The sequence below is a fragment of the Cavia porcellus genome, unplaced genomic scaffold (assembly GCF_034190915.1).
Source record: "Cavia porcellus strain 051 isolate PalLab524CR breed Dunkin Hartley unplaced genomic scaffold, mCavPor4.1 scaffold_10, whole genome shotgun sequence".
Lineage (NCBI taxonomy): Eukaryota > Metazoa > Chordata > Mammalia > Rodentia > Caviidae > Cavia > Cavia porcellus.
In genome coordinates, this window is record NW_026947493.1 from 30,622,565 (window position 1) to 30,641,182 (window position 18,618).

Genomic DNA, 18,618 nt, shown 5'->3' on the forward strand with positions numbered 1-18,618 from the left:
CAGCACTTTATACAGCATCAGATCCCATCATCTTGCTTTTATTTGAGTTGAAAAGACCTTAATTTTTAGAAAATTTGAAATTTAAAATGGTCTGGTTGCCAAAAGCTTCTTTAAATTCTCACTGTGGTCAAGAGCAATACATCATCAAAGCAATGGTACTCAGATGATGTACGGCCCCCATACATCACGAGAGCACCATCCCTCTTGTGATGTATTATTATAACTTGCCATTGGAGCACCACCAGTGATGTATGACTTCAAAATACAATTGTTAAGCCACAAAGCTTATAGGGTCTCTGCAAATTCTAGGTGATTTATTTATTTATTCATTTAGGTTCCTGTAAGTTTCTTAGCTAAGACCATTTGGACTCAGAAATCACTGTTTCCTGTCCAGGAAAGGCATTCCAGCTGCCTGAGAATTGCTAGTATTCTCAATGCAGGAAGTTACTGACAGCAGGTCGCAAGCCACCCCTTGTGCCTTTGGCTTTTGACAGCCCACTGTTATTCTTCACTTGCCATTCAGAGCTATCTTCAAAACCTTGTGAGGAGCATTGTTTCTTGTGACATTTATGTTAACCACCAAGGGACAGTGATTTCACACTGACTGACTCAACCTGACGGAGTCAAAAGAGGCAGAATCCAGCCACCCTGATGAACTTGGGGGCAGGGATGCTCCAGAGAGGACCACATTCAGCTGGGCTCATTGCGTATCTCTGCCTCTCCTTTAACACGCAAACAAGTCACATGAAACACCTCCAGGACAACTGCCATGTAACACAGTTGTTAGGATATGCCTGATGATGGAGTGTGCCAAAGTTGACTTACACACTTTATCTATACAGTCGTACTATCTGCACAGGAATCTTAAGTATTAAGATACTAGTTTATAGGCATTGGGAGATGAGAAAAACTAAAAAACTCCCTCAGTCAGAGGCAGAGGCAGGGTTTGAAGCGTGGCTATCAGCCTCAAGTCTTTGCATACCAAGCTTCTTCTCTATGGACTTCTAACTTTTCTGAGCTCTGTGACAGGTAAGATGGAGAAGAAGTGTTAAGAAGTCCTTGCCTGATCTTTGTCTTGTCTACTGGTCTTGAGAATTCACTTTCCTTTTTCATAAAAATGAAGAAATTAAACATGGTAAATGCCCTCACTAACACCTTCCAATTATAATGCTAAGTCGTTTTCATGACTTCTTAATGTTTGTGTATTTTTTAAGGTAATAGATTCATTTTGCAGATGAAATTGCATATGGGATGCTAACATGGAAAGTGGTAACCCTGAGGCTGCTCTGGTTGAATGAGTGGTGGGGAGCTGAAGCATTCTCTCCTGTCTTGTGCAGTGTTCTTCTTTGCACTGTGTCCACCCACTTCAGGCTGGCCCTGGAATCTCTAGAGCCTGGTAATTTGCATTTTGAAAACCACTGACCACACACTGAAGCAAACCTTCAACCCAGTAAGAGGTGGACTGTGAGATTTCTGTGCACCATCCATCCCTTTGCCCCCCAAAGTCTTATGACTGTGATGTAGCCTAGCTGATCTGATTTCCCCCTCACATTGGAAACCCCTTCTTTTCCCTCACAGGGCAGGGGCATTGAAAGTGGGAAGGTATAAATACCTCCCTAGGAGCAGCTCTTATCCAATGAGGACAGGGAGGGTACGTAAGTACCCCTTTCGGTGACCCTGCGCTATCTCGCAGAGTTCTGGAGCAAGACTGAGCTCTAGCCACTTGCATTAGCAGCTCCCATGACGACCCGTCATTTGTTGGCTGTTTTTCCCCTCCTGTCTCTTTGACTGACAGTCACGGATAGGCCCAGGGATCACTTTCAAAATACACGAGCTACACTTGTATCCTTACTCAGTGTCTGCCTCTGAGACAGTTAAGACTGAGAAAAGTATTTGTATTTGCATTGTTCTACATTAAGAAATGGAATTGTTATTGCTTGCTAGTGAGATTAACGGGGGTTCTAAATTTTCTCCTGTGTTTTTCTGTCACTTCCAAATTTTTTGTCTGTGCATATTTTAATTTGATGATCAGCAACGAAAACAATCTTATTGTGTAAATACATTTGTCCATTTTAAGTTCAGAGCTTTTGGTAATTATCTAAACTTTCATAGAAAGAGCACTAGACATGAAGACTTATCTGAGTTTTGCCATGGAAAATTACTTAATAATTAATTTTATTGGTATGTTTTTGATATACAGAAGATCACATTCATCACAGGGAATTAGTACCTGTACATATATTGATTCTTTTTCCCTTGTTCCCTTCCCCTCTCTTTAACCCTCCTTCCTCTTTCTTTCTTTCTTTCTTTCTCTCTTTGTTTTTTGTCTTTTTGAGACAGGATCTCTCTATGCAGTTCAGGCTGGCCTCGAGCTCACTTTGTAGCCCGGACTGGTCTTGAACTCACAACGATCCTCCTGCCTCAGCCTCCTGAGTGCTGGGGTTACAGGTGTGAGCCACCACGCTTGGCCCTTCCCCTCTTTCCTTACAGAAGCTTTGTTTGCATTTTTTCCCTGCTATTCTGTTTTTTTTTTTCATTTTCCTTTTCTCTACTTCTTCCCTCTTTTCACCTTCTCATTTGAACATTTTCTTCCTATTTCCCAATATCTATCATTCATTTTGGTCCTTATTTATGCTTTCAGTTTCTCACACAGGAAAAATAATACAGTATTTAAATATGTGTGTCTGATTTATTTCACTTAAATTTATGATCTCTTGATATGTCTATTTAAGAATGTTTCAAGTTTATCCTTCTTTATGGCAGAGTAACATTCCATTGTATATAAAAACCACATTTTTTTTCCATTCATCCAATGATGGGCATGTAGGCTATTTTCAAGATTTAGTTATTACAAATTGTGCTGCTAAAAACATGAGTGTGCATATATTTCAGTGGTATCCTTCTAATTCTTTAGAGAAAATACCAAGAAAAGGGATATCTGGATCAAATGGAACATCTAGATTCAGCCTTTTAAACCATCTCCATACTGACCTCCACAGTCATTATGCCAGTTTACACTGCCACCAGCAATGGAGAATGGTTCCTTTTATTCCACAGCCCCACCAGCATTTGTTATTGGTTGATTTGTTGATGATAGCCATTCTTGCTGACATGTGATAGAATCTCAGTGTTATATCAATTGGATTTCCCTAATGGCCAGAGATGTTCAGCATTTTTTCATATGTTTATTTGCTGTTTGTGCTTTTTCATCTCAGATGTGTCTGTTCATTTTCAATGTTCATTTTTGGGATTGGACCTTTAAATTTGGGGGAAATGATTGTTTTGAGTTCTATATACATCCCAGATGTTAGTCCTTTCTCTGCACACTACCTGTTAAAACTCTCTTCCCACTCTATAGGTTGCATTTAACTCTTTTAGTAATTTCTTTTGCTGTGTGAAAGCTTTTTTATTATTTTTTTTATTTTAAAGAGAATAAAAGCAAAATGAAACAGAGTAAAGCTTTTCAAAACAAAACAGTGAAAGTACAGAATTTCAAAACAGGATAATAGAAAACCAACGACTACCATAGTATATCTTGGTATCATCAAAGTAGTTGTCTGTACCATCAGCATAGTAAAATTAAATGAAACAAAACAGAATAAAGCCAATAAAAACAGAACATTAAATAAAACAAAACAATAAATTGGAACAAAACAAAACAGTGAAAATAATATTGGATTTCAAAAACATGGCAGAAGAAAACCCTCACATTTGCTATAATGCATACTGTTATTCTCCTAATAGATGCTCAGACTACTGACCTTCGATCTGCAAAGTCAATCAAGCAGTGCAAGCATTTAGTTGTTTCTGTACCTCAGTTGCTATCAACTCAATCTGTCCTCTGAATCATCTGGTTCTTACGGGGTGAAAAGGAGGGATGGTCTTAATTCTCACCCTGCATGCTGGTTGGCTCTCAGAAGGGTAAATTGTCTTGCCTGTCTTCCTGGGCCCCACATGGATTTTGCAGCTTACAGAAAGGACAAATAGTTGTACTCCTCCAAGCACAGCATGGCTTCTGCCAACTCATGGGAAGGGTGGACTGGCTTGTTTTTCTTCCTGGGCCCTGCACTATTTGCACGGCTCACAGGAAGAGTGATTGGCTTCTTGCTAGACCAACACAGCTTCTGCTGACTCATGGAAAGAGCAAACTAAAAGCTTTTGGAATGCGATGAGATCTGCTTTGGGAAAAATTTGTCTCATTTTCATCACCTATAAACTAGTAGGATAGTATTAACTTTGTAGAAGGATTAGGAAGATGAAAAAGTATGTGACCTCTGTAATAAAAATCTTAGAAAGTCATTTGCATTTGCTATATTTACGATTATAATAATTTATTTCAAATTTAGCTCATGGTGCAAATGGCAGCTCTGAGATTAACCTTTTGAAGAAATGCCAAGTTGTTTTCCAAAGTAGTTGTACCTTTTAAACTCCCATCAACTTGTACAAGAATTCCAATTTCTTCACTTCCTTGTTAATATTTTTCATTGTCTTTCTTATTATTGTTACCCTTGAAAGTATGAAATGACATCTCAAAATGTGGTTTTGAAGTAAGGAAACCGAGCATCTTTTCATGTGCTAACTGTTCATGTTTGGGTCCTTTTGGAGAACTGTATATTCATATCCTATGGCCACTTTAATTGTATTTTCTTTTTATTCTTGAGTTTTAACAGTTCTTTTTGTATTCTGAATACAAGTCCTTTACCAGGTATATGATTTGCAGGCTGTGGCTTGGCTTTGCATATTCTTTCTTATGTCTTTAACTACAATGTTTAAAATTTTGATGATGTTCAACCTTTTCCACTTTTAAGAACCCTTGTGATGACATTTGGACATGTGACCTACCATATTCATAGGTCAAGAATTAGGACGTACACATTTTTGAGGGGGATCTTTAGTGTGCCTCTCAAAATACTGCTCTTTGAGAGACAGAATTGCCTTCTGCACTTAGAGAGAGGTTCATACAGGGGCACCTGACTGAGGGCATATGTCACCAGCTATGGAGTAGCCCTGCAGGCTTCTCTGCTGTTTCTGTGACATAACTTTATCCTTTATCACATAGATACAGTATATCAATATTTGACCAGATTGTAAAGACCAGCCTCTGGTAAGCACGGGAGTAATAGACCTGTTCAAGAGGGGGAGGGAGAAGCAGAAGCAGCATGAAAGAAATGGACCCCAAGCAGTGGTGCGTGTGTTCATGCTCTTTAGTCACCTCTCATTCACTGCAGTTTATTTTTCTATTTTTAATGGCCACTTTCTTGATGTATAATTCATATATTCTAAAAGTAACCACATTAAAGAGTACAATTTGCTGTTTTTAGAGTGTTCACAAAGTTTAGCAGCTGCTGACACTAAAAAATTCTAGAAGATTTCATTATCCCTAAAAGAAACTCTGCCCTTTGGCAGTCACCCTTCATTCCACTCTGGGAACCACCACTCTTCCTTTCTCTGTAAATTTGCCTAGTTGAGAGACTGGACAACTGTCTTCCAAAACAGCTGCAACATTTTTCTTTTTCACCAGTAGTGACTAAAGGTTCAGTTTTCTGCATTCTCACCAACACTTGTTATTGAACATCTTTTGGGTTATAGACATCCCAGTTTACGGGGAGGAGACTCTCAATGTGGTTTTGATTTGCTTTTCACTACTGTAATGATGTTGAATAACTTTTCATGTACCTTGCAGTTTTGTCATTTTGTCACAGAGTACTGGGGATGATTCCCCCTTGATGAAATTCTTTATTTTCTAGCTGATTGGAACTTAGAATTCCAACTTTGGTTGAAAAGCAACAAATGACCATTGGTTAGTTTTGCCTCCTTCCTCACCATGTTCATTAGCTGGATCCTACTTCTTACCTTGAGCTTAAAAAAATGTTCCAATGCCTGGTCTGCCATGCTATATTTTCATTTGTGACTATTTGTTCATATACTTACTTAATGTTTTGCATCTCATCGTAATCTGAACTCTACTGGCTCAAGAGCTTTGTCTTGCATTATCATAGTATCCTTGTTGTTAGAATAGCACTTAGCAATAAATGGTTTTGAATTAATGAATGCATGTGTTAGAAGAATATACATAAGTGATACACAAATAAAAACCTGGGTGCTCCATAACCAGATACATTTCCGGAACACTGTATTATGCAAACTTAACATTGTATTATGCAAGCATTTGGTATGGAATGTATCACAATACTTTTAATATTCTCTTCCAACTCAAGCTGCTCAATTACAAACCCTAGTAATATTATAGGGTGCTTTAGTAAATGGATATTTTGTTAACTTTTTGAAAAGTTAAATTGTGATCATCGCTGCTTAACATGAGCAGATTATGTTAAATTGTCCCGTCAATGCCAAAATGTTTTAATTTTGAATGTTTCCATTCTGTGGGGAGGGAATGGTGATATTATTTCTTCACAACAGTGAGGCTTTGAGCTGACTTTGTCATGATCTCACTATTCTGAGAAGCTGAGTATGTTATCAGGATTGTGGGATCAGCCTGTCACTTAAGAGTTTATGTCAAAATATCAAATTGAGTACAGATTCATGCCCTTGGGGAGAATCACCTCTACAGTGAGCTGTTTACTCTCTGTGGTGTCATGGTGAGTTTCAAGTGGTTACTGGTGATTAGGAGTGGCATTTCCAGAATGGGCAGCAATGGAGCTTACAGAGATAGCTCTAAACATTGGATTCAGATAAGCAATATAAAGGAAAGGAGCCAGAGGACAGGCCCACGCCCCGAAGGTTGTCCTACTGCAAGCTCACAGCCAGCCACATGCCAGTAGGCTGGTCAGCCTAGCAGAACTGTCAGGATATGGGAAGACCAAGAAACGCTCCCAAGTGAGTCTACTCATAATGTAGCAAGGCAGGCAAAACAGGGTGACCTTGGTGCCCACGTTAGTGCTCTTGGCAAGAGTGCAGTTGGGAAACAGATGATGCTTAGCCAGTGATTCTGAAGTTTGGGCCTTAGCCAGCAGTATCATCATCATGAAAACTTGTTAGAAATACAGATTTTTGGGACCTGGAAATCTAATATTTTAACAAGTTCAAGTTTGAAAACCGCTAGTCAGAACCAGAGAAGCAAGTTTTGGTAAAAGATATCTTTAACAATTCCACATTCAAAAATGTTCTGTATTAGATTCAAGTATTAAATTTTCAAAGTGGAATAATTCTATTGCAGCTGTACATAGAGTCTTGTGTGTTGAACACTATGCTAAACACATTCTTAGAAGATTTGATCCTCTTACCCCCTCTATGAGGTAAAATAAAAAACACTGCAATCACCATCATAGCCAAAAATACTGACAAATAGGCCTATTATGATGCAGTGACCCAGCTGGTTACATGTTAGGTCCAGCTGCACTGTGATACTGTAATTTCTGGAGAACAGAATGTGTTTTGCCAGTGCCTTACCAGCAGAGCACTGGTCTGAAAGATCTGAGTGCTAGAAAATGCAAGGGAAGTAATATAGTTTGGATGGATAAATGGATCAGGGGGAGAAAAACAGAAGAGAAAAAGGAATACTTGGAGGAAGGAAAGAGGAAAGGAGGAAGAGAAGAGTAGCAGCAGGTTTGAGAAGTAAAAACTGAGAGAAAGCTCTTCCGAGGGTCGGCTAGATCCTTGTTCTGGACGCTTTCCTATGGAGGACCCAGCCAAGAGCCCCAATTGTCTGTGTTAAAGGTACAGCAAGAGGATAAAATAACAAACAAGGACAAACTTAGTAGTACGTGATGCGTGACTAGGAAGTCCATGTCCCAGATGGACCAAGACAGTGACTCTCCTAAGACAGCTGTTATTTTGGGGTGTATACAGTGATATGTGCAGCTAGGGAAATGTTCAAAATTCTCAGAAGACTTAGAGGCCTGAGACTCAGCAGGGAAATATAATCTTGGAATGACTCAAGAGGGTGGAGGTGATCTTATGCTAAACAGGACCTTGTCCTGGAGAGTTCTTTATATTTAGTGGTGTTAGTTTTAATCTTAGAGGGTGAGAGAAGATGGCTCACACCTAAAGAATTAGTGGGAAATCTGGGGCTGGGGATTTAGCTCGTTAAAAATGAAAAAGACAAAAAAAAAAAAAAAAAAAAAAAAAAAGAATTAGTGGGAAATCTCAAATTGATGGCATCAGTAATCCCAAGCCTCCATTTTATCCTTTAGGAAAGTATGCAAAATTAGCTATTAGGAATTCGTGGTCCCCATTCTTTCTGTTTGTTTTCTGCTGTTTCTTTTAAGTTGTTCAATTCATGGGCTTTAATCAATTTTAGCCTGGCCCCACACTACCTGGCTTTCTCCTAGAAATTTGCTTCCTGAGAACTGCCTGGCTTATCTTCCCTTGTTTGGCTGATTTTCCCCCCTCTCTATGCTCAGATAGTCTTTGTCCCTTGCGTATATGGATGCTCCAGTTGCTGAGGGACCCGTAATCAGCTTCACCGTTGCCTGGAGAAGATTCTGGTGAAAACACATCACTCTTCAGTGACTATGTACTCAGGGGCTAATGCAGAACCTTTCTCTGCTTCATTCACCCTGGACTGCCTTGCTCCCTGCCTCTGCTTTAATAACGTGTCATTTTTGCTTCCTTGTATACAGAGCCACAGGGAGAGTTAATCTTGCATTCTCCTAAGGTCCTTTGGAGTTTTGCAACTTAATCACAGTAATCAAGAAGGGGTAGGCATGATCAAGGACAAGGTTTGATTCTTTGCCTGTCTCTCCGCACTTAGGCTTTTCATTTTCATAGTCCTTGCTGTGGTTTGTAATAAACACAGGAACATGGTTCAAGAGCAGGAATAGGTTTAACTTCAGCCAAGGTACAATAGGCACTACTGGGAAAGTAAGACTTTCAAATGGCAGTTCAGCCTTGAATAATATATTGAATTAGAGATGTATGAGCCTTGATTCATGATCTCTGTATAATAGCATTGCTATGCATATCACCTGAGTGCTTTAGTAGAGTAGAGAAATAGACCATTTAAAAGATTGTGCTCACACAATCAGTGCCCATGCTGAGGAAGAAAGAGGGTTTGAAAGTCAGATGACCTACCTCTCTGCTGGCTCTACTGTGACCTCTCTGAACATTGGTTTTCATATATGAAACATGGAGATCGTGTTAGTGTAGGATTTTTAGAAGCATTACATGAGATAATACCAAGTACAAATACATAGTTGATCACACAAAATAAAAGCTTAATAAATGAGAAATGTTTGCAGTACTATTATGCAATTATTATTTAAAGTTCCAGTTCTGTAATTTGACCCAAACTATTTCCTGTTTTCGTTCATTCAGCCTTTATTTATGCAGTGCTCTGTTAGCCAATTCTTATTTCCTGTTAGTTTCAGAGTCACAGTGGTCATCTCTAAGACACATTGTCATTTTAGAGCACTGGCTAAATACAACCAAGACTGACAACTATGAATAATACCACAAGGCTTCTAAAAGACTGGCATTTCACTCAAACTCACGTGTGCTGCCAAGTTGTTGCCTCTTGTTTTGTGCTTCTCTTCTCAGCAGATTTCATATATAATTCCTGAAAGTGAACATCATCTTCCTCTGAAAAATAGTACAGCAGTAACCAGTGCTGAGTAATTGGGCTTCATGAGGACGTCACTGTCAAGTCTAAAAATATGTGGAAAGATAATCATATTTTTTTTCTGTCTTACCATTTTCAGCACGTTCATGTCCACATTCTTCCCCGAAAGGCTGGAGACTTTCACAAAAACGACAGCATCTATGATGAGGTGAGTTTGCCTGCTGTGCTCTTGTTGTTTGATCACAGGGGCTGTCAGTGTGGTGAAATCAACCAAGGGAACCAGATGTCACACTGGATGTGATCTTAAATGGGATTTACCCAATGTAACTCAGAAAGTGGCATTAGAGGCCAAGTGGCCATCATGGGAATCTGAGACAAATAAGTTCTAATAATTTCTTTTTCAAATGAAAATCAGCAGCATGCAGAGTCCTTATAATTTCTGCCTTGTCATTTGCCACTAAATATTTGTGTGGAGATACTGGCCTGGAATCTCCATAGAAGAAACTCTGTAAGCCAGCAATGGAAATCAAGCAGATTCATATAGGATTCTTTTAAGCAAATAATAAATTTAGTTTTTAGCACATTTTGAAACTTAACTTGTATCTCCAAATAGCGTTTATTCAAAATGGAAACTGAATTATGATGGGTAGGAACTAGCTGGTTTGAATGATGTGTGTGTAACCTGTGTGTGATAAAGCGTTTAGCCATGAACTGATTCATGGATCTTCCCACCCAAGTCATAAATGTGAAATCAGTACACACATGTATTAGCAAGAGTCACCTTATCTGCTCTTCGTGTCATGTCTGCGTGACCATCTGTAGGTGTTCATTTGCCTTGTGTGGAACACGCAGCCTCTGAGGAATTAGATTGGCTGAAAATATAAAGTTATTTTAGATAGCCTGCTTATTCTAGTCAATTAAGGAAAAGTGTGGTTTCCACATCTTATTGCTGATCAAACAGTAGAAGCTCCTAGAGTGATTGGTTGAAAAGGACCTTGAGGGTGTTTCTAGATATAAAGAAAGGTGCTCTATTGATTAGCAATTTCTATCATGGATGTCAGATGGGAAAGAGGTGCCATAGTGGTCATATACTCCTTTTTCAAGTCTTGTTTATTTTGGTTGTTTATCTACGACTCTGCTAGGTAAATCCATAAGATTCCTTTCAGCTGCTTGCAGGGGGACATGTAGAGTCTGTGATTTTTGTGTGTTTATGGGGTTTTCTTGCAATAGCTGGGCAGTAAATTGGCTGTGCAGACCGTGAAAATAGAGATCAACATTTAAAAGTGTGATTACTTTTCTGGGACTCACTGAACTGTTGAAGATGCGGGGTTATCACTTGGAGTAGGATATATCTTATTGTCTCTTTCTTCCTGTGTTTGCCAAAAGCCCAGCAGACCTGTGCCAAATGAAAATTGTCTCATCACTGGTACATAAGTGCTGTTTTGTGACAATCTCAATTCCTAGGAGGATCCATCCTTAGGGATTTTATTCTAGGTGACTTTGAAGGCAATGGATGCACCAGTTATTGTATAAGAAAATCCCCAGCAGGCCTTGGTGTATGACTGGGTATAGGAATAGGCACTCTGCCAAACTGTGGATTTCCAAAGCCATTCTACAGTGTTACACGTTGATCCAATTTTCACTGCCTGTGGAATGCAGTTTGGGGTTTGTTAAGGGCTTAGTCCATGTTACAGGAAAGTCAGCATTGTGGAGTAATTATAAAGAGATACATTAAAAAGGAAGTAGACATCCTATTAACATAAACTAAGTTTAACAAAATATTGCCATGAATATTTTAATGAATAAATTAGCACATGATTTATATACAAGCGAAGACTGCTAAAGTGGTATTAGAGTGCTTGAAAACACTGTTTCCTTAGGCTGAGCAGTCACCTTGAAATCCTATTTATGTTGCAAATATGCTAGTGACAGAAGCAACACAGACACATTTCAGCTGGGTTCAAGACATGGTATCCAGCGTGGTAGTCAGTGTGTAGCCTTTCTTTCTCATCTTCTTGCCATTGAATGTGTGCACTGATGCCATCTCCAGCCCCTCAGATAAGAATGACACGTGTTCTGACAATGGAACTCTGCAGGAGTGTTGCAGGAAAAGTAATTAGCATGAGGGGTGTTTGTTTTACAATCAATGAATAAGTCATCTGCCCTATAGAGAGTATCTGTCTCCTAAGGGAAATTGTGGTGTAAAACACTAAAGATACTGAACACTGGAAATGAGCGGAATCTGACCCAAATCCCAGTGCTGCCTACTAATGATATGATGTTGAGGAAATCACTTAACATTTGCATTTTAGTTGTCTTATCTTTAAAATGGAAATAAGAGTTTATATTACTCTAAAAAATCATCATATACATTTCATGACGTATTTGACCAGTAGCATTATTTTAAGGTTTGACACAAACTAAACATTTTAAGAGCTGGTTAGTTAACTTACTATTATTATTAATTTTGCTTTTACAGTTGTAGTAATGGGGGTAAGTGGATTACCTGAATTAAGGTTAGGTCGTTGTATACTGCCATCCGAGACTCTTTCCAAGGGCCATGCTTCCAGTTTTCTCTCTGTTTTTAATCACTCCTTCTTAGTTTCATCTTCCTCTCTGTATAAAACTCCTCCAGTTTAAACACATAATGAGTTTATACCTAGAAACAAGCATGGGAAGCATGAGGCATGGCTTCAATTTTATTGATATGTAATATGCATTAGACTGAGAGATCATAATTAGAAATGGTGGATTGATGAGGGATGGCACTCTTTTCACTGAAGAAATCACTGCCTGTGGACTATGCGTCTCCTCAGGACTTACAGCAAACAGACTGCCTTGAGGATGAGGGGTGGGAAACTGAGTGGCAGGAGACTGAGCTCAGTCAATGCAATGGTATTCCTACATGGGAAAGGTGGTTAAAGGGGCTCTAGGTTGTGTCTGGTAGAAATGTTGCATTTTCTCTGGGCACCATTTTACGAAGGATAATGATAAGCTGGACAAAATTCACATAAGAACTTTTGTGATGAGAGGTTCTAGAATCAAAGATTAGGAAAGGGTTGGTATTTAAACTGGAGAAGTGATGGCTTGTCGAGGAACGATAGGGTCAGAGCAACTGTTTTTGAACATCTTCAGAGATGCAGTGGAAAAGCATTATGTATGTTCTGCGGAGCCCCAGGAAGCCCATCTGACATTATCAATCTATAAGGAGGCACACACCATCTCCAGTAACAGCAGGAGACATTGAGAAAAATCTGAGCAGTGAGAGTGTCATTGAGAGAGTGAGTGTCCCGTCCTCAAATCCATTCAGACACTGTGTGTGTAGTCACAGTTCTTGAGTAAGGTGTGTGCATTTGGTCACTGCCTGAACTTCATGGCTCTGTAGTTCCTTCTTTCTACATCTGGCCCATTTGATCTTTCCTTCCATTTTAGGCTGTGCAAGGTTTTTTTATTTTATTTTATTTTTTTAATCTTTTTGAGACAGGGTTTCAATATGTAGTTTACAGTGGCCTCGAACTCGCAGCCATCCTCCTACCTCAGGCTCCGAAGTACTGGGATTACAGGTGTGCACCTGCATTCCCAGCTGGCTGTGCAAGTTCTATAGCAATACTGCCCTTTTTGCTATTGGCATTACAACATTAGAGTTATCGCCTAGTGAAGCACATTCTCTTTGTAGTTGTTGTTTAGATCCTGGAATACAAGATATCAGCCTTTTTTGCTTTTATGAGACCCCATTCTGTTGACTTTTCTCTTTCCCAGCTTAGTACCTGCTTTTCCTCTAGCGTAGATTGGAATATTGATGGCCTGGGCTTTCCTTGCCTCTATATATATATATATATATATATATATATATATATATATATATATATATCTGATTATTGTCCAAAATACATTTTTAATGGTGTGCTTTATTTTGTTTGCAATGTTTTTAAATGAATGTGATGCTATCAGGCATGTCACTCATGCTATAGGTCACTGTATTTCTCATGAATCTGTCCCTTAGCTAGGCTTGCTTTGCTCACTTGTGATACTCGCCTGGCCCCTGTAAGTATGAGTTTGAGATTCCTTGTCTATTGTGTGGATAGCCCTCTCCTCTCTACCATCATCTGTAACAGCTGTTTCACCTTCCTATTTGCAATGTCGAAACCCTGGGTGAATTCTTCAACTTCAATTTCAGGTTCTACCTACTCACCTCCCCAGCTTCTATTGATCTCATTCTCTCTTACTGTTTGCTTTTGTCAAATATTCTATTCTTGTGGTGACTTCGTTGTGATGCTTGCCTCCAACTTCTATCTTTTCCTCCCCTTCCTCCTATTTCCTAGCTGCATCTGGATTTCAGCTCAAAGTCACCTCCTTAAGAGCCTTTTTACTCTTCTTCTGTTACCACTAAAATCACTAATCCTCTATCCCACACAGAATAACTCTTTAAATTACTATGTCTGTTTATTCAGTAACATAACATTTGAAATTAGGTATTGGTATACATACAGTGCCTGCATTCCCAGTGTCATTGTAAAGCCTTGAGAGCCCGCCCTGATCTGACAAAGAGTTGGTTAGCAGTGGGTATTTGGTAAAGAGATAAGCACGTAGAAGAACTAAAGGAACTATAAGAGCTTGGAATATCCTACTGGTTCTGATATAATTTAAAGGTGAGGATTTCTTGCTTTCAGAAGGTTGATTCACGGATCCATAGCTGCACCATGAGCTGCATGATGAGACTCTGACATGGTGCTATCAGACATCTGAAGTTAATTTAATGGGGCACTGGTAGAACAGAATCCTTTGGTCAGGAATCAGTGTGCAGAAGGCTGAAAATTGTGGCAAAACAGAAAGACCTGAACAAGCAATTATAGACTTTGTCTGATCATGAGGCTAAACATTCTGGAGATAATAAGTAAGTTGCCCCTAAAAACCTAAAACTTGGGTTTGCCTGACCATGAAAATACAGATGTGGGATTTGCTGAATGCAGGCTTGAGAGCTACTTTCTCTCATTCTAACTTTCTGTCCTCTGAGTTTATCTTCACCTGCTTTTCCTCCAACTCTCTGACTTGGACTTGTCCTCATGCATTTGTTCACTGTTTTATGTACCCTATTTCAAAGGAAAAGTTTCTTCCTTTCTACAACCTGAGTTCAAGCTCTCTCCTGTCTAAAGCAGAATTTCTTATAAAGCCCTTTCTTTGTGGTTCTCCAAGCAGACTGTATTTATCTAGAATTTAGCTCCTAAATTCTTTCTGCATTTATTTTCTTTAAATTTCCATGGATTATATGAGACCTTCTCTGAACTCAGCAGGTCCTCTCTTATCTTGACAAGTTGATGAAGATTGTGATAATGACACAAATGGGTCCTTGGATAAAAGCGTGTGTAGATCTAATGTGGAGGAGGAAAATACTCTTTGCCTAATGTGGTAGTACACTATCTCATTAACTCAGAAAGACTTACTCTAACTGTGTTTCAAATAAGCAACTCTCATAACTGTATTGGACAATTCATCAAATGTTTATGGGTGACATTGAATGGTTGTGATTGTGCACTGAGTATAAAACCCATTACTGATGAAGGAAGTGACTATTATTAAAGCAAATGGGAATAGCAATCAGCTATTGGACAAATTCAACCATGAATTTCAAAGACGGAAAAACTGTGGGTTCAAGCATGTCATGGGAAACAATTGGTTGGCTTAACACAATGCATAAAAAAAATCAATTTGCTAAAATGCAGGTCATTTGGCCTGGAAGGCTGGACAGAGCCATTATATTGCTGATGATATTTATTGTTGAACTTGGATCTCTTTCACACACCATTTGACAGTGGACTTTAAGGCCATGGGTCCCTAGTTGACACTCCAAAAACTAAGGAGTGTTTCAGCGAGACAGTTAATTAGGTTTTCCCCCTCTGGGTTCATGATGTCCTCCTATTGAGTGGTAAGTTTCTGACTATTTGAGAATTTTAAATGAAAATATTGATATCTCTTGCTCAAAACAAAAGGACAACTTCATGAATTTTTCTAAATTCATGACAACTTTTAACTCAAAGAATCTGCATGTGATATCACCAACAAATAAACATACAGTAGTGAGAAGTTAATGATGTGACCTTCAGATCCTTCTTTTCCATCTCTCCAAATGCTCTTAGACTACCTATTCTAATGAGAGAGTGAGATACACATCCAGTAGTTGCAGTTAAATTGCTGCAGAAGAAGAATATAAAATAAGTAGAAAAGTGTTTACCTAGTTAAAAATTGTTCCCATTCATTTTCTACACAAGAATCAGTGTTCAGGGAAAACACAGTCTAGGTTAGTCATGCTAGGTAAGGTCTGCTGAGAATGACAGGTGGAGATGCAGATGGTTTCATGGTGGTGATGGGGAATTGAGAACCTTCACAGAAACTGTAGCGTCACTGGACACTAATGAGAAAAGGCAATAAAACAAGGCAAGAGTGACTGAAAATGCACGGGCATCTATAGGATGAGCCCAACACAAAGGATGCCACCTCTAGGGTTTTCCTGAAGTTTTCTGTCATTCTAGGTCAGCTTCCCCATAGTTTCTATCCTATGCCACTTTAATGTGCCCAGTTGCATGTTAAGTGAGACTTAATTGAGAAAAAAGTTAATCACTTGTCACTCAATGCATAGTATCACAGGAAAACCACTTCTTCAAATCACTTTGCGTCATTTGGAGTGTATTATTCACTAAAGAAAACTCAGAGAATCTTGCCAAATCTCTACCATTTAGAGGACTGAGAATGTAGGAATTAGAAATGGGAAAAGTGGGGTGATAAATAGTGAGCAGAAATGGGTAAATAAAACAAAGAAAAAAGGAATATGAATTTAGCATTGACACCTTTTCATCAATGTAAATTACAGTGCAATCTGAGACAAATTCCAGAGAGTTGTCTTTACCTCACTTTTCAAAAGGGAGATCAAAATGAGCCAAAATTGGGGAGAAATAAAAATTAGTGCAATTTTAAAGACTGAGAGCATTTGTCTCTTTGCTTTCCTAATATTATTTGTCATTCTTTAGGCAAAAGAATGATACACTTAGCTCAAATAACTCCTATAAATAAATCACGTGACAGATAATAGCTGGACTAACCTTTGAAACTGAGACACCACAAGCCAGTAGAAAGGAACCCAATGGCTTTTGAATTGCCTTCTTCAGGGCAGGTGCAGAGCTGGAGAACCCAGAGATGGGAGGCTGATGTTTGGAGTCCATCACAGGTGCGCCAGTGGAGTTTGTACTCTGGTCACCATTAGATGATCCACCACTGAGGTCCCAGTGTCCTCTTTCTACCCTGTGTTACAGAGCTTCACTGCCTTATATTTGTCTAAACCTAGTTACTGATTTAATTAAAAATTCTCAGTAACCACATTAAACAGGTATCAGTAGACAAATTAAACTTAGTGATAGAATTTTTAACCCAGCATAAGCAAAATATTCTCATTTCAGGAAGTAACTAATATAAAACATTTTTAGTGTCATATTTATATTCTTTTTTGGTATATCTTTGAAATTCAGTGTTCACTTTGCATGTCTAACACAGTGTAATTACAAATGGCCACTTGGACCAGCCACAATATAGTCCCAGCCTTCATTAGTTAGCTTCATTTGTTTTTGAAAAATGTATTATAATGCAAAAAACTTGCCTTATTTTTGCCCTATCTGCCAGAATCGAGAAAACATTATTTTTTCTGAGCCTTAAAAGTATAAAATGAGGGCCAGGGATTTAGCTCAGCGGCATAAGGGCCTGCCTGGAAAGCACAAGGTCGTGAGTTCAATCCCCAGTATCAAAAACAAAACAAAACAAAACAAAAAACCCAAAATACAAAATAAGCTAGTCATGGTAGCACACACTTTGTATTCCCAGAACATTAGGAAGTTGAGGCAAGATGATCAGAAGTTTGAGCCCAGCTTGGGCAAGTTAGAAAGACCCTATCACAAATTAAAAACTAGAAAAGACTGGAAATACAGATAAATGCAAAGGTCCTGGGTTTAATTCACAGTACCACAAAAAAGTAAATAAAGTAAAAATAAAGTAAATCAGGACATAGGTAATCATACAGTTGACTTTTTTCAAGTTCCATTGTCTCTCATCAAGGATTTTGATGAAATTTTAAAAATGGAATAACCTCAGAGTTGACCAGAAAATCCTCATGCACAGAGGTTACAATTATTTTCTTTCTTTTTTTTTTTTTTTTTTGCTGATTTCACCAGGAATGCTCATGCACTAATTTAGGAATTTGGGAAGACAGAGGAGCCACTGTTTTAGTCATCATTTCTGTGGGTGATCGGGCTACCTATGGATAGCCCAATCAACTGTCACCCTTCTACCCCTGTTTAGAGGAGCCTATTGAGAGTTGCCAGATTTCATTTTGAAATGAGAAAATTAAAAAAACACATATGTACACAGAGCTCTAAGTTCTACAAGTTGGATTTTACCATGGCTTTTTCCAGTTCTTTGATATTGACTTTATATTTAAATGTGTCTGTCATGTTTATCATATATGAAATCAAGAAGGAAAACTTCAATGTTTTTGGCTTCTGGGTTCAGTTTAATAGTCATAAAACAACTCTAGTTCTCAGTCTTTCTTCCTAGGGAGAAGTATTGAAAAAACAATAATATAATACAATCATTACTATCATTTAAAGAAAATCCACAATGGGCTAGAAGCTAAGCTAGGTGTTATTCATACATTACTTTAATCTTTATAAAGCTAGCAGGGCAGGTTTAATTGAAATTGAACCTCTCACAGGGTAAAGTGTCAGTCTTAGGACCTTAATGGCAAATCTTATCTGTTTGCCCATAAAACCTCTGTGTCCATCACTTTGCCTTGATTAAGAAAAATATTTTCCTTCATTTTTATGAAAAAAAAACAAAGAAAAATAAGCATTTTTCTTGGAGATAGTGATTGCCCTAAATCTCAGTTTCTAGATACCTTTTCAGTCTTAGGGATATGTACAAATGCATACATGACCCAATCTTAGATCTACACTAAACCCTATAGATTCTGGATACCCTGCTGTCAATAAATCCAGTCAGACATACTATAAAACAAAGTGGATTTCTCCAAGGTTAAGTTTTTCCCTATTTTTAAGATA

The 18,618-nt window shown here is 38.5% G+C and overlaps 1 protein-coding gene and 1 long non-coding RNA gene across 22 annotated transcripts in view; one reads left to right on the forward strand and one right to left on the reverse strand.

Annotated features, from left to right (window-relative positions):
- LOC134477863 (uncharacterized) overlaps positions 1-9,811 on the reverse strand; it is a 147,640-nt gene extending 137,829 nt beyond the window's left edge. For 3 of the 4 annotated variants that reach the window (XR_010050106.1, XR_010050105.1, XR_010050108.1), the window contains exons 1-2: positions 9,651-9,811; positions 9,453-9,540 (exon numbers count right to left, since the gene is read on the reverse strand). This is a non-coding gene — a long non-coding RNA (uncharacterized LOC134477863). The remainder of the gene's footprint in view (positions 1-9,452; positions 9,541-9,650) is intronic. The other variant, XR_010050107.1, reaches the window with a different exon arrangement.
- Positions 1-18,618, forward strand: part of Fhit (fragile histidine triad diadenosine triphosphatase) — a 1,402,288-nt gene that overhangs the window by 1,224,923 nt on the left and 158,747 nt on the right. For 17 of the 18 annotated variants that reach the window (XM_013144142.3, XM_013144139.3, XM_063257172.1 and 14 more), the window contains one exon: positions 9,660-9,728. The exons of the other annotated variant lie outside the window; for it this stretch is intronic. In XM_013144142.3, the coding sequence (XP_012999596.1) occupies positions 9,660-9,728 (69 nt within the window). The remainder of the gene's footprint in view (positions 1-9,659; positions 9,729-18,618) is intronic. 18 annotated transcript variants of the gene reach the window in all.